General features: G+C 47.3%; 3 protein-coding genes across 3 annotated transcripts; all 3 read left to right on the top strand.

Moving 5' to 3' along the window:
• The first annotated feature begins 1,802 nt into the window (after positions 1-1,802).
• LOC100822838 (peroxidase 5) lies at positions 1,803-3,495 on the top strand. Its single transcript, XM_024459745.1, has 2 exons — positions 1,803-2,099; positions 2,595-3,495. The coding sequence occupies exons 1-2, from the start codon at positions 1,893-1,895 to the stop codon at positions 3,351-3,353; spliced, it is 966 nt and encodes a 321-aa protein (XP_024315513.1). The 5' UTR covers positions 1,803-1,892; the 3' UTR covers positions 3,354-3,495.
• Positions 3,496-6,047: 2,552 nt separating this feature from the next.
• LOC100822526 (peroxidase 2) lies at positions 6,048-8,180 on the top strand. Its single transcript, XM_003565642.2, has 2 exons — positions 6,048-6,323; positions 7,171-8,180. The coding sequence occupies exons 1-2, from the start codon at positions 6,114-6,116 to the stop codon at positions 7,933-7,935; spliced, it is 975 nt and encodes a 324-aa protein (XP_003565690.1). The 5' UTR covers positions 6,048-6,113; the 3' UTR covers positions 7,936-8,180.
• Positions 8,181-10,156: 1,976 nt separating this feature from the next.
• Positions 10,157-11,706, top strand: LOC100822216 (peroxidase 5). The gene is made up of 2 exons (XM_003565641.4): positions 10,157-10,753; positions 10,855-11,706. Exons 1-2 carry the CDS (start codon positions 10,514-10,516, stop codon positions 11,620-11,622), a joined length of 1,008 nt encoding a protein of 335 aa, XP_003565689.1. The 5' UTR covers positions 10,157-10,513; the 3' UTR covers positions 11,623-11,706.
• Positions 11,707-13,492: the final 1,786 nt, after the last annotated feature.

Genomic DNA, 13,492 nt, shown 5'->3' with positions numbered 1-13,492 from the left:
AATATCAAATCAAAGTTCCAGAAAACTGGTTTTAGTATGTGACTATGTGAGGCGCATGATTGCGATCCTTGGGCTGACAAGAAACAGATGCAGGTCGCTAGCTAGCGCGGATGCACAGAGAAGTTGCCCCACCAATCGGCTTTTAGTTTGCGTCCCAACCGGACAGCAGGAAACATATTTGTCGTCACGTTTTCAGGTGCCGGGACATATTCACCAAAATATGCTCCAATGATGAGGCTAAATTGACACCACTGATTTCGCTTGGAGGAGGCACAGAATCAGGTTGCGGAGTCCGTTGCCAACTTTAAGTTAAGAAATAAGTTGCAGTTGCCAACCAAAGGTTGTTTAGTTGACGAGGCAAAATGAATTTAATATACAGTATATATACACGGTGCCGGCTCAGCTGACCGTCATTGCGGCGACTTTTCAAAAGCACATTTTTTTTTCACAACACCAATTATAGCCCAGTCGATCAGACGCATATACAAATACGCCCACATAGCATACATTATGATACTTACACACGTGTACAGAATGCAAAGCCTCAAAATTGACAAAGTCACCGCTAGCTAGAGCCCTCATCGGCAAGAACATCTTCTGCCAATCGAACGATAAACATTCTTTTATGAGAGATATAAGAGTGTCAAACCTGAAGTTTGATCTTCGCTAGGCTAGGAGGACAACCACTCACTGGCCATCCAACCAGGTGTTAGTTTATCTCTCGAAACACCATATTTGTAGTTAACTGAAAACTATCTTGCATTAAAGTCTTTTTAAAACTTTTTCTAGAATACAAGGTTCATCCGAATTCAGCAGAGCAACTACAAATTGAGCTTAATAACACGTTCTTGAATTAGCATATTATGAATTTGTAACAGCATCATCATGCCCCAAAACCAGTTAATGTTAATCTGACTAATTCAAACAGCACATTTGACAGGAAAGGCATTATATGCACCCAGCATTCCGGTGCATTCTCTTATGGTGAAAAATTAGCTAGCTAGTACACCATCCTTTCTAAATTATAGTAACACAAAACACATATTTCAAGATTTAATTTTGATCATCAATTAGACAATTAATTGTATAATTAATATATCAATTATCTACTATAAAAATTATATCACTGAAAACTTCTTTTATATGCGAATTTAGTGGTATAATTTTGAAACAAATAAACCATATTTAATTGGTCAATTTGATGTTCAAAGTTGAATCTAAAATACGAGAGCGCCATATAACAATGGAACTAAAGGAGGGAGTACCACCAATTTTTAATGATGTTTACTTAGTCTTGACAATGATGTAATTAAGATTCAAAATGCATGAGTTATAGGGAGCACAATAATTTAAAGAAGAGATTAAGTAACTAAATTCCATTCCAAATGATTAATTAGCATGAGGTCAATATGCAGGCACACATACATTTTAACGGGAAACAAAACGTCAATTAATAAGGACGGACGTGCATTTATGTTGTCAATGCCACAACCCACAACCGAAGTCGTTATAGGTCAAATAGTTTAATTAACACACACCGGCAAACTCTGTACACATCTCAGCCAACAAACATACAAATTCAACCGGCAGTCGGAACGGTGGGCATGAAACTATGTCAACGCCAAGATGCCACTTGTGATCAATTAGCCGGGATTGATGCTCCCATGATGTTAGACAACAAAAACTGGCCAATATTCTTGTGATCATTGCCCTCCAAATATTCCTCAAATCTCTGCATATACCTCTGCTTTCTGTAGTTGTGTCTATAAATACACATCCTGGCTAGCTTGTCCATCACATCATCAGCCGGCACACATCTTCCCTTCGATTCTTGCAATTCCATTCTCTTCCCAGTTGTAGAATTTTAATTTTAGGAAGATAAGCATAGCAGGATGACATACCGGCACCAGCTGCTCATGGTGTCCCTCCTGGCTACGCTCATGACAATGTCATCTGCAGATTTGCAGTACAATTTCTACGACTCGTCATGCCAGAACGTCGAGACGACCATCAGGGGTGTCGTCCATGGCATGATCGACGCGAACTCCAGTGTTGCTGCTGCCTTAATTCGCTTGTACTTCCATGATTGCTTTGTCATGGTACGTAATGACTCGTTTTTGTATAATATACTTATCCTTTATTTGAATGTCCAGATATGCATCGTTGGCCACTAACATATTGCAAATATATTTATATGATGAGCTGAAAGGTACTCCCACTGTTCAGATTAATTCTTTTGAGTTGAAAAAGGATCAAATGTGTCACGGAACCAAGAGACAAAATAAAGAGTGATATGCTACCGTACTTAACTATACTGGGAGTAATATATCATTTAATCTGAGAAAATATAAAAGAACATCAATAAATTTGAATATGTCTTATACTATTATGAAACAAGATGGAAGAGAGCTTATACACTTTATACAGAGAGAGAAATGGAGAGAATATTTCTTTTGTAAATATACATTTTATAGCTTACGCAATTAAGCACAGTCTAGCTAGATTCTAGATCAGTGCACACATATCTATCTTTTTTTTCAAAAATAAATTTTACTTTGAACCAATAGCGCTTTTGCTTTTAATACCAACATCAGGGCTGCGACGCCTCCATCCTCCTGGACCCGACCAGTGCAAACGGCTCGCCAGAGAAGAAAGCCATCCCCCTGGCCGAGGCTGGGTACAAGGCCGTGGACCAGATCAAGGCGGCCGTCGAGGCCTTGTGCCCCGGGAAGGTCTCGTGCGCCGACATCCTCGCCTTGGCCGCCCGCGACGCAGTCCTCAAATCAGCCGGCTTCTACTACAACGTTCCCTCCGGCCGGCGCGACGGCAATGTGTCCACTGCCTTCTCCGTCTTCACCAACATGCCGTCGCCGTTCTTCGGCATCGACAATCTCGTAGCCAGCTTCGCCCGCAAGAATCTCAATGTCGACGACCTCGTGGCTCTGTCCGGAGCGCACGCCATCGGCGTAGCGCGCTGCTCCGGCTTCACTAACCGGCTGTACCCGAACGTGGACCCTACGATGGACGCCAGCTACGCGGACAAGCTGAAGATCACGTGTCCGGGGCCGCCGGGACGCGACGTGCCGGACAACCTGGTGAACAACAGCGCGGTGCCGTCCAATACGTTTGACAACCAGTTCTTCAAGAACGCCATCGCCAAGCAAGTGCTCTTCACGTCGGACGCGGCGCTGATGACCCGCAGCGACACGGCGGCGAAGGTGGCGGAGAATGCTAATGGCCTGACGACGTGGAAGGTGCGGTTCGCGGCGTCGATGATCAAGATGGGAAACATCGAGGTGCTCACTGGCGCGCAGGGGCAGATCAGGAAGTCTTGCCGCGTGGTCAACAGCTAAATCTACGGCGCGTGAATATAAACGTCCAGAAGCGTACTGGACAGTTTGCTGATTCTATATTTTTTTTTTTACATTTCATTCTACCTCGTGTAAGGATTATTGGAGTTGCAATTACTGTGATACTGCAATGTGTCTCCCGATCCTTTCTTCTCGTACGTCTTCCCTGCAGTGGTCACGGTCGTGACAGATACATTCCCGTCAGATGATCAATGTGTGCATGTTTTGGATAAAGAACATAATACTTTATCAGTGTCTGCGTTCAAAGATCACAATTCAAAAGTACAAGAAGCTAAGTTTCACACCATCTACGCTAGAACAAACTCAAGCATTACATATCAATATTGTGATTATAAACCACAATTCACACCAGGATGTAAATCCCCTAGTACACAACTCCGACCCCCTGGGACAGCTACCGTCCGCTCCTGTACTTGGGTGCTTGCTGTCTTTGCAAGGACAACGGCTACAGCCTACAGCCAACTTTCAGCGGACTAAAACATATCACCCAGAATAACATCGAGGATCGATGATCGCATCGGGATCGGGGAAGGTCTTCTTTGTTCGCCGATAACTAACCGGGTGACCCACGAGTTTCCGCGGCTAGGCTCACTACAGAGTTTTGTCGCAGTTTCAGCGAATTATAGTTTGAATCTATCTCCATTAAACAGTTTATTGGTTTCTTTTCCTACAGTGTTAATCACGGACTCACGGTTATATATGTGTGGACTTCTATCCGGATATCTTGTTTTATTTTTATATTTTTTCTATCTTTAGATCTGAAATGTTATAACCCAGACACACCATGATTCAGGGTGGAAACGCGAGACATGGTAGTTTAATTTGCGCAAACTAACTCAAATCTAGGACAATGACTGAAAGGAGGTTTTGAGTATGCTTTCTTGGTGTTTGTATGTTGACTTTTGGACGTCAAGTGTGTAATTTCAGTGGAGACGGATTACCGATTTTTGAATATACTATATTTACATTGGCACATAGATAATCGATTTTTTTTTATATTTTTCCCCTAGCTAGCTAGGTGTTCTATCGATCGGATTCTAATGCACTAGCAACTGACTCCGGCTCGGGCCAGCTTGGTCCAGACGACCCGGATAGCTTGATTAACCAGAAGGCTTAATTCCGCGCGTGTCAGAAAAACAAAAAAAAAGGTTTAATTGTTTCTCTGAGAGCAGCTGCTCTACAGGACAAAGGCCCACAAACGGATGGCCAGATTTCGCCCGAGTACACAATTGAACAGTGCCAAGGAGGCGTGAGAAGGTTAGTCCGCCTTAAGAGGAAAGAAAAAGATAACAATATTTAAGAAGGCAATGTATCCTTTGAATCTGTCCAAGCACGTGTATGCGTGCATCCTTCCGTCCTCCTGCGTCCGATTGAGATTACACGCTTATCGCTTATTTCGCTGCACTTTTGTCCTAAGACGCCTGTCCCGGGCTTTAACTAACTATGTACGAATTAAAACATAAAGAAAACTAAACTTGGAACGGAAAGTAAAGTAAAATGGTTATAGGTGTAGTTTTGCATGGATTAGAAGAGAGATATAGTATTATTACGTATCTTTGCAATTAACAAGACACATTAAAGCTTACTGTTGATTAAATCTTACAATATAGTTTGGCTGTTAAGTAAAAAAATCCACCCCCAGGACATCAACTGGAACACTAAAATTCACAAGCTTACAAATATGATGATATTTTGGTTCTCAAATACAATGGATTATATATTGCCCAAATCCACACCTGTGCAATGATCCTAGCCCCAATTTCACAATGCGGTATAGGTTAAACAACCTAAGAGCAATTACAATAAGATGAACTATAAGACTTTAAATATTATAATTTTTCTTAGTTGGAGGAGAGAGAAGAGAAATAGGCTAAAAGCTAATAACCAGCTGAAGTACGAGGTCCTAGAAACTGTATGAGACTGCAATGTGGGCCAAATATTAATGAAGTGGTACATACATAAATCCAACTACTATAACTATTGCACTATCTATAAATGACATAGAAACAAATTATAGTCAGCAGTTGGATATACTATTGTCCTTGCTCTAAGCTCGGTTTTTGTTTTCTTATGGGAGGGGGGTCTGTGCAAAATTTCAGGTATTCCAAGGGACGCACTGCAGCCTGACTATCCTCTGCCAGGGAGGCATAATATGGCGGCCAATTGTAATTTGGACTGTATAAGCTCCAGCATGCCAAGTTGTGTGTGTACAACGAGCAATTTGCAAACTGGTGTAGTAAATTGCTCCTACCGGCCAAATTGATGTACCACTAGTGTTAGTATCTCGTTAATAAACAGCATATGCATCATGTTGTCAATGCCACAACCGACGTCGTTGTAGGTCAAATACTTCAATTAAGACACCAGCAAATTCTATATACACAGCTCAGCTACTATACAAATTCAACAGGCAGTCGACACTAGCTAGTAGCCAGGCATGAAATTGATGTCAACGCCTACACACTTGTGATCAATTAGCTGGATATGCTCCCATGTTGTCAGACAACAATAACTGGCTAATTTTCTTGTGATCATTGCCCTCAAAATATTCCTCAAATCTCTTATTAGTTTAATTTACTTCAAGTGCATTAATTCATTACGTGCATACATCTGCGATTTGTTGTGCCTATAAATACAGCGAATGGCTTCAACCATCATATCATCAATTGGCAAACATTCTTCCCTTCGCCTTCTTGTTCCCTTCTATTCCACAGTTAGAACTTTAGGAATATAAGCAGTGTGATGAAGCTGACATGCCTGCGGCTGCTCATGGTGTCCGTCCTGGCTACTCTCCTCACGATGTCATCTGCAGATCTGCAGTACGACTTCTACAACTCGTCGTGCCCAAACGCCGAGACAACGATCAGGAATGTCGTCTATAGCCAGATCGACGCCAACCCTAGTGTCGCTGCAGCCTTAATTCGCCTGCTGTTCCATGATTGCTTTGTCAGGGTATGAAATGACATTTTAGTAATTTTATTTATATACTTCTTTGTTTGTTTATTTATCATTTTGAACATTATAATATACTCTAACTCTTCGTTCTAAAATATAAGACGTACTTTCTCCTTTTCATAATATAAGATGTATTTCGTGTGCATTGACCAAACTTTTGAGTAAGTATTACTGCATCAACGTGAGATATGTGATACAAATCATAACCATAAACAAATACCCTGAATATGGATATAATGATATTAATTTTATAAGTGATAACCATAGAGAAATTTGAAAAGGAGATAGTGGTAACCGTAGATACAAGTCAAAAAAAATACATGTCATAAATAAATACTTATGTGATACAAGTCATAACCATAGAGAGATTTTTGGTCAAAGGATAAGTCAAAAAAATAGGCCTTATATTTTGAAATGGAGAGAGTCTACTTATGTTGACTAACAAACTTTCTTAAATTTGATCATATTTAGAACACAAAATATCAACAACTACCGTCTCATATAGGATCATTAGATTACTTGTAAGATATATTTTCATTGTATCTTGATTTAAAAAAGTATATATGTTGATATCTTTTGCAATAAGTTTGGTCGAATTTTATATATTTTTTAACGGATCTTTTTTTTTTGAGTAATTTCCTACAAAGCTTGAAAGAAATATATAATTGAGAGCACCGTTAGCTCACGCTTGCTTTGGGACTATTTATCTCCGTTTACTCACTCTACTGCAAAACGCGCGTACTCCATACAAGCAGAGTCTACATTTAATAGGAGTAGCATCTTTTTTCAACGAAAGAGAGGAAGAATTGTTTTGCTTCGACCTATAACAGCTTTGCATTAATAGGGCTGCGACGCCTCCATACTCCTGGACCCCTCCAGTGCCAACCCATCGCCGGAGAAGTCAGTCATCCCCCTAGCCCAAGCCGGGTATCAGGCCGTGGACCAGATCAAGGCGGCTGTCGAGGCCGTGTGCCCCGGGAAGGTCTCCTGCGCCGACATCATCGCCTTCGCCGCCCGCGACTCGGTCAACAAATCCGCCGGCTTCTCCTACGCCGTCCCCGCAGGCAGGCGCGACGGCAGCGTGTCCACGGATTTCTCCCTCCTCACCAACATGCCGTCTCCTTCCTTCGGCATCGCGGATCTCGTGGGAAGTTTCAAGCGCAAGAACCTCGACGTGGACGACCTCGTGACACTCTCCGGGGCGCACACCATTGGCGTGTCGCACTGCTCCAGCTTCACTAACCGGTTGTACCCGAGCGTGGACCCGGCCATGGACGCCGGCTACGCGGCGGACCTGAAGGTCCCGTGTCCGGCGCCGCCGGGGCGCGGCGTGCCGGACAACCTGGTGAACAACAGCGCGGTGATCACGACGCCCATGACGTTTGACAACCAGTTCTACAAGAACGCGCTCGCCAGGCGAGTGCTCTTCACGTCGGACGCGGCGCTGATGACCCGCAACGACACGGTGGCGAAGGTGACGGAGAACGCTGCCGACCTGGCGGCGTGGAAAGTGCGGTTCGCGGCGTCCATGGTTAAGATGGGGAACATCGAGGTGCTCACGGGGACGCAGGGACAGGTCCGGAAGTACTGCCGCGCCATAGGCAGCTAATTAAAACATTACTGTGCACGAATTAATATACGCGAGGCAAAGCCTGGTCTACCTTTTGCTGATAATATTTTTGTATGTCTTTTGCTGATAATGTTTTTTTATACATTTCATTCTACCACTGCCGGAAAACCTCCTGTTGCCGGAGGCTCCTGTCTTTGCTGGAGTTAAAGTTACTGTAATATCTTTTTTAGTTTTGTTTTCAGGAACTGTAATATCTCCGGTTAAATGACTTTTTTTTAGAGGAACGGCCAAAGCTTTATTACTCAAAAATTACAGGGATAGAAATGTTTGCTGGTGGTATAACGACCAACACTAAAAGAAGTAGCTAGTCGAGCCAATTTATGAGCCTCCCCGTTAGCTTCACGCCGTTCATGACCAAAAATGGTCTCTTGTAACTGTAAACGTCTCACCGATTTACCTCGAAGGATCATGCCATACGAGCTAGAATAGTTCCCACTATTGATCTCCTTCACCACTGTCAAACAGTCCGAAGCAACCTTAATTTGCTAGGCGTGCACATCCACTGCAAGAGCCAAAGCTTCATCACATGCAAAAGCTTCCAGAATTTGTGGATCAGATAACTACGGCCGAAGCGCCAACAAAAGTGCCCAGCGCATCACGACACATGGCCGCAAAAGCTCCCTTCGGACTGCCCCTGGCAACAGCTGCCAGACAAGATCCGGGGCTTTGTGGCCGTGCGCCGCCGTCCTGTGTCCATGGCGCCGTGCCTGCCCGTGCCGCTCTACGGCGGGCCTCATGGCCCAGATCCATGATGCTCTGGCGTGGGCCGGGCGAGACCCAGCGTGCCATGCTGTGGGTTCTCGTGCACTCGCCATCGTCTTCATCTCCCGCCATTGATCTCTGCCCCTGCCATCAACCGCTCCTCCACCATGCCATCGCCTGGGCCGGTCGCCGCGCTCACGCGGGACGGGCGGGATGGGGTACAGGGGCACCTGCGCCCTGCTGCTTCCGCCCGAGATCCTCTGCCGTTGTTGCTGCCGTCCCAAATGACCTTGCCCTCTCCTTCGTCTCCAGCGTTCTGCCTACACATCTGCCAGTCCGGGTGCTGGTATCACAATCCCCTTTCATTTCATCATCTCCACTTCACAAATTCACTTCGTCCTCATATTGCGATTTTCCTGATGTTCACGTTGATTAGAGTGATGCTGCATGCTCCTCTTTTCTCTTCTCGTCCCTCCATCCGTCGGCTATGGCTTTGCCATGCACGCCGTCGGTAACCATGGTTGGCAGTTGACAGCTGTGGTGGCGACACCGTTTAGTCTAACGGCTGGTGTCGTGGTTTGTATTTGGAGGTCTCTATACAACCTGATTGTTGTGCTCCAGGATCCATGCATGGTTCTGCAGATGGCTGACATGGAGGCGACATCCTCCTATCGGAGATGGCCGCGAGAGAGTATGTGTGTGCTACTAATGGTCGATCTGAGATACATCCACCTCTAGCTAGCTCCTACAAACTTTCAACAAACTTTTGCTTGGTTGGTTTTGTTGTCTTCTTTTAGTCGTCGTATGTGCCATTCTTTTACACTCCTCGAATGGGTAAACCACCCTCTTTTGGGGAGATATCTTTCGCTAGTGGCACTCTTCGAGAGCATGTTTTCATCATGTCGCTCTTCTCCTTCTCTCGAAAAAGTCACCCTCTGGTGGGGGATTTGCGCGACATTTATGAGTGCTCGATGAGTCTCCTATTGTTTTCCCCAATGATGGCATCGGTGCGGCTTACTGATGATGATGCTTTGGTTTCACCGGCTTAGTTGTCATGCTTTGGTTTGAGCTCTCTGGTTATGATCCCCACTCTCTGGTGCTGCCCGTGACAATCCTCCTCCTGTTGTTCGTGATTCCCTGTTTGTTGATTATAACATAACATATGCTGCATAGCTTAAAATGACAGTTTGGTTGGTGAAGTAATCACACAATAATCCACCAGGAGGACTTGACTGATAACATCCCTCATCTCTTCTCTTCGTTTATAGCTACTGATAGTGACCCTTTTATTGAGTGATAAAACTCCCACTTGTCCCCCCCAAAAAAACAGGAACTGAAATCTGGTCATTTAGCCGATCTGAAGGTTTAATTCATCCTGCCAGTTCCATCCAACGGCACAATTGTCAATATGTCGCAACGACTATATGTTTGAAACGTGCGCGTTGCATCACTGGCACATCTTTAAGCCCTCGTGGTCGTGGAGCTGGATTGCGCGAAACACTACTACACGAAGAGCTCGCGGCAACGGATCTAAAAAGAAATAAAGAATGAGATCGCAGCTTTAACTCACCGGTTATAGTAAGGATCAAGAACCCCATTCGAGGACACAGGAGGCGCGCATTCCAAGGTCAACTCCAACTCCTTGCTGTCTTGCTCTTGTCTGTCACTCGACGGCACGCACACAGTACTGTTAGTACATACCAGTTCAGTTCTCCCGTTCGCCACGTTGTAACTCAAAGATCGACTGATCCAGGCATATAAATAACCGCTGTTCAGGCATCCATTAATTACTGACGACTACACTGTAATCTACTCGAGCTCTACAGAATCCCAAGATCGAAATCGATCGAGAGAGATGAGCGGAGCACGTAGTGTTGTTGTTCTTCGTCAGTTCCCTGCTTCCGTCCTTGTGCTAGCAGCATGGATCGTGTTCTCCGTCGCTTCTTCTGAAGCGCAGCTAGAGGTCGGGTTCTACAACAGCACCTGCCCGAGGGCGGAGAAGCTCATCCGCACCGTCGTCCGGGCCGCCATCCGCCGAGACCCCGGCAATGGCCCGGGGCTCGTGCGCCTCTTCTTCCACGACTGCTTCGTCAGGGTAAATTCCCACGGCGTGCATCCATTCACGGCCAGCTTCATTTTATTTGTAAGCAAGACTGACTGACACACGCTTTGTGTTTTCTGTTTGTGCACGCACAGGGGTGCGACGCGTCGGTGCTCCTTGACGACGTCCCGGGCAGCACGGGCACCGTGGAGAAGATGTCGCAGGCGAACAACCCGAGCCTGCGCGGGTTCGGCGTCATCGGCCGCGCCAAGCGCGTCGTGGAGCGCCGGTGCCGGCGCACCGTGTCGTGCGCCGACATCCTGGCCTTCGCGGCGCGGGACGCCAGCTTCGTCATGGGGTCCGGCATCGGCTACTACGACGTGCCGGCGGGCCGCCGCGACGGCCGCGTCTCGAACGTGTCGGAGGTGCTCAACAACCTGCCCCCGTCCTTCTTCAACGCCTCCCAGCTCGTGGCCAGCTTCGCCGCCAAGAACCTCACGGCCGACGACATGGTCACGCTCTCCGGCGCGCACTCCTTCGGCCGCACCCACTGCGCCACCATCGCCTTCCGGCTGTTCCCGCGGCTCGCGGCGGACATGGACGTCTCCTACGGGAGGTTCCTCCGCAGGCGGTGCCCGGCGGCGACGGGGGGCCGGCGGGACCCCGTGGTGGAGCTGGACCCGGTCACCACGCTCCTGCTCGACAACCAGTACTACAACAACGTGGTGGCCGGCAAGGTGCCGTTCACGTCGGACGCCACGCTGCTGACCCGGAACGACACGGCGGCGCTCGTCGGCCTCTACGCAGGCAACCGGACGCTGTGGGCGACGCGGTTCGCGGACGCCATGGTGAAGCTGGGCAACCTCGACGTGCTCACCGGTGACCAAGGGGAGATCAGGAAATTTTGCAACAGAGTAAACTAGTGCATGCATCCCACTGCTGCTGCGTCAGTGCTAGTAGGTTTTTTTTTATTCGTTGTCTTTGCTGATCAGAACGATTCATTGACATTGTGCTAGTTGCTTCATACACTATGATTTCATTGTGGCTGCAATCGGTATCGATTTACTACACCCCTAACTGTGTGTCAAGTTACAAACAACACGTCATTTGTAAGCATGGGCAAGACTGCCGCGGAAACGAAGACAGCCTCTGGAGTGTGGATAGTCCACGCAGGTGACAGAGATGAAACTGACAACGAGACCCAACCAGTGCCTCTCTTTCTCTGACAATCTGAAGAAATTAAAGGAAAAACGCAGTTGGGCACGTGGTCTAACCTGAAATCAGCATGTCTAGCGAACCTCCGAGAGCAACACTTTACATTTAAACTCTTGTTGGACCTATTTGTAATTTATTTAATGTTGCATGACATTTACATTTGCATCCATGTCATGTCATCTCTATTTTTGCTTCAAAATTTGAAATTTACAATTCAACCTGTTGTTTGAATTATTGTTGTTAGAATTTGCTAGAAGATTCAAATAGGAATCTTCCCTCTTTTTATTTTGGAGTTTTAAATTTTTTTTTACAAATGACATTCAAATGGGTTTTGTTTTCAACCTTTAATCCCATTTGAATACTTCCAAATATTAGTGCCATATTTGGAATCTACTATTTCTCGGCTCTTCAAAATGGTATTTGAAATTTGAATCGAAAAACTATTTGCAAAAGAGAAAACAGAAAAAGGAAAAAGGAAAAAGAAAAAGAAAACTTACCTTTCTTACCTTAGGCCCGAGCCGGCCCAGCAGCCGCCTCGGCCCAGTCTCCCGCGCGCCCCGCCGCCTGCTCGGCCCCCGCTGCCGCGCGCGCCGTCCGCTCCAGAATGCGCCATCTCTCACGAGCCCATCTTCCACCTCTGCTTTTCTTCCTCCTGGCCGATGGAGCCCGCGTGCCATGTCGACGCCGATAGCGACCGCTGTTCCACGCCGCCTTTATAAGCTGCGCCGTGCCTCCTTCCTTCCCCAGCGCAAGGCAAACCCTAGCTAGGGTTTCCTCTCCCTCCTTCTGCGCCGCCGCCGTCGCCTTCTTCCCGGGCCGTGGACGTCATCGCGCCGCGCCGCCGCCTCCGACCGAACCGCGACGAACCGTGCACGTCACCGGCTGCGCCTCGTCGTCCTCTACACATGCGTGCAAGGAATTGGACCGGGATCGCCTATGTCGCCGCCTAGTTCGTCTTCCCCAACTCCGGCCGCCGCCACTTCTCCAGCCAAATTCCGGCGAGTCGTCCACCAGAACCTCGTCAGCTTCCTCCTTCATCCTGTACGTGAGCTCCTCTCTCTCCCACTTCTTTCCGCACGCGAATTGGTGCCACGTAGCCTTCTAGCCACGCGCACGCGCTCCGGCTTGCCGCCGGCGAGCTGCTGCTCGTCGTCGCGCCATCGTTCTCGCTAAGGACCGTGTGGTGGTCTTCGTGCCATCTAGTTTTACTCCGCGCGCCGCCGCTCTTTCCGCCGCTAGTTAGTTCCTCCGCCGCGCCGTGTGGTCACCGCCGGCGAGCAGTTGCCGTGGCCGCCGAGCGCGCCCGCAAGCATCTAGCTTCGGTTGGTTCAAAAGGACACACGCCCTTGATCTGTTGAGATCCGAGTTCTTACCGCGGTGACTTGCTTCCTCAGCGTTGGATCTGACCGGCGCGGGTTCGAGTTCCCCCTCGCGCAGGATAAAACCCCCCCTTTTTGGGTTTTCACCGGCCACTGACACGTGGGCCCCACGGACCCACCTGTCAGTTTCTTGGTGCACCGCTACACCCGGTGGACCAAGTCCATGCGCCGGGTCTGTTGTTTTTTCTTTTTGGTTTTT

The sequence above is a fragment of the Brachypodium distachyon genome, chromosome 2 (assembly GCF_000005505.3).
Source record: "Brachypodium distachyon strain Bd21 chromosome 2, Brachypodium_distachyon_v3.0, whole genome shotgun sequence".
NCBI lineage: Eukaryota > Viridiplantae > Streptophyta > Magnoliopsida > Poales > Poaceae > Brachypodium > Brachypodium distachyon.
This window is presented reverse-complemented; position numbering and strand designations above follow the sequence as displayed.

Coding starts and splice junctions, on each gene's coding strand:
- LOC100822838 (XM_024459745.1), top strand. CDS start 1,893: ATGACATACCGGCACCAGCTGCTCATGGTGTCCCTCCTGGCTACGCTC. Junction 2,100..2,594: donor TCCATGATTGCTTTGTCATG/GTACGTAATGAC, acceptor TACCAACATCAG/GGCTGCGACGCCTCCATCCT.
- LOC100822526 (XM_003565642.2), top strand. CDS start 6,114: ATGAAGCTGACATGCCTGCGGCTGCTCATGGTGTCCGTCCTGGCTACT. Junction 6,324..7,170: donor TCCATGATTGCTTTGTCAGG/GTATGAAATGAC, acceptor TTGCATTAATAG/GGCTGCGACGCCTCCATACT.
- LOC100822216 (XM_003565641.4), top strand. CDS start 10,514: ATGAGCGGAGCACGTAGTGTTGTTGTTCTTCGTCAGTTCCCTGCTTCC. Junction 10,754..10,854: donor TCCACGACTGCTTCGTCAGG/GTAAATTCCCAC, acceptor GTGCACGCACAG/GGGTGCGACGCGTCGGTGCT.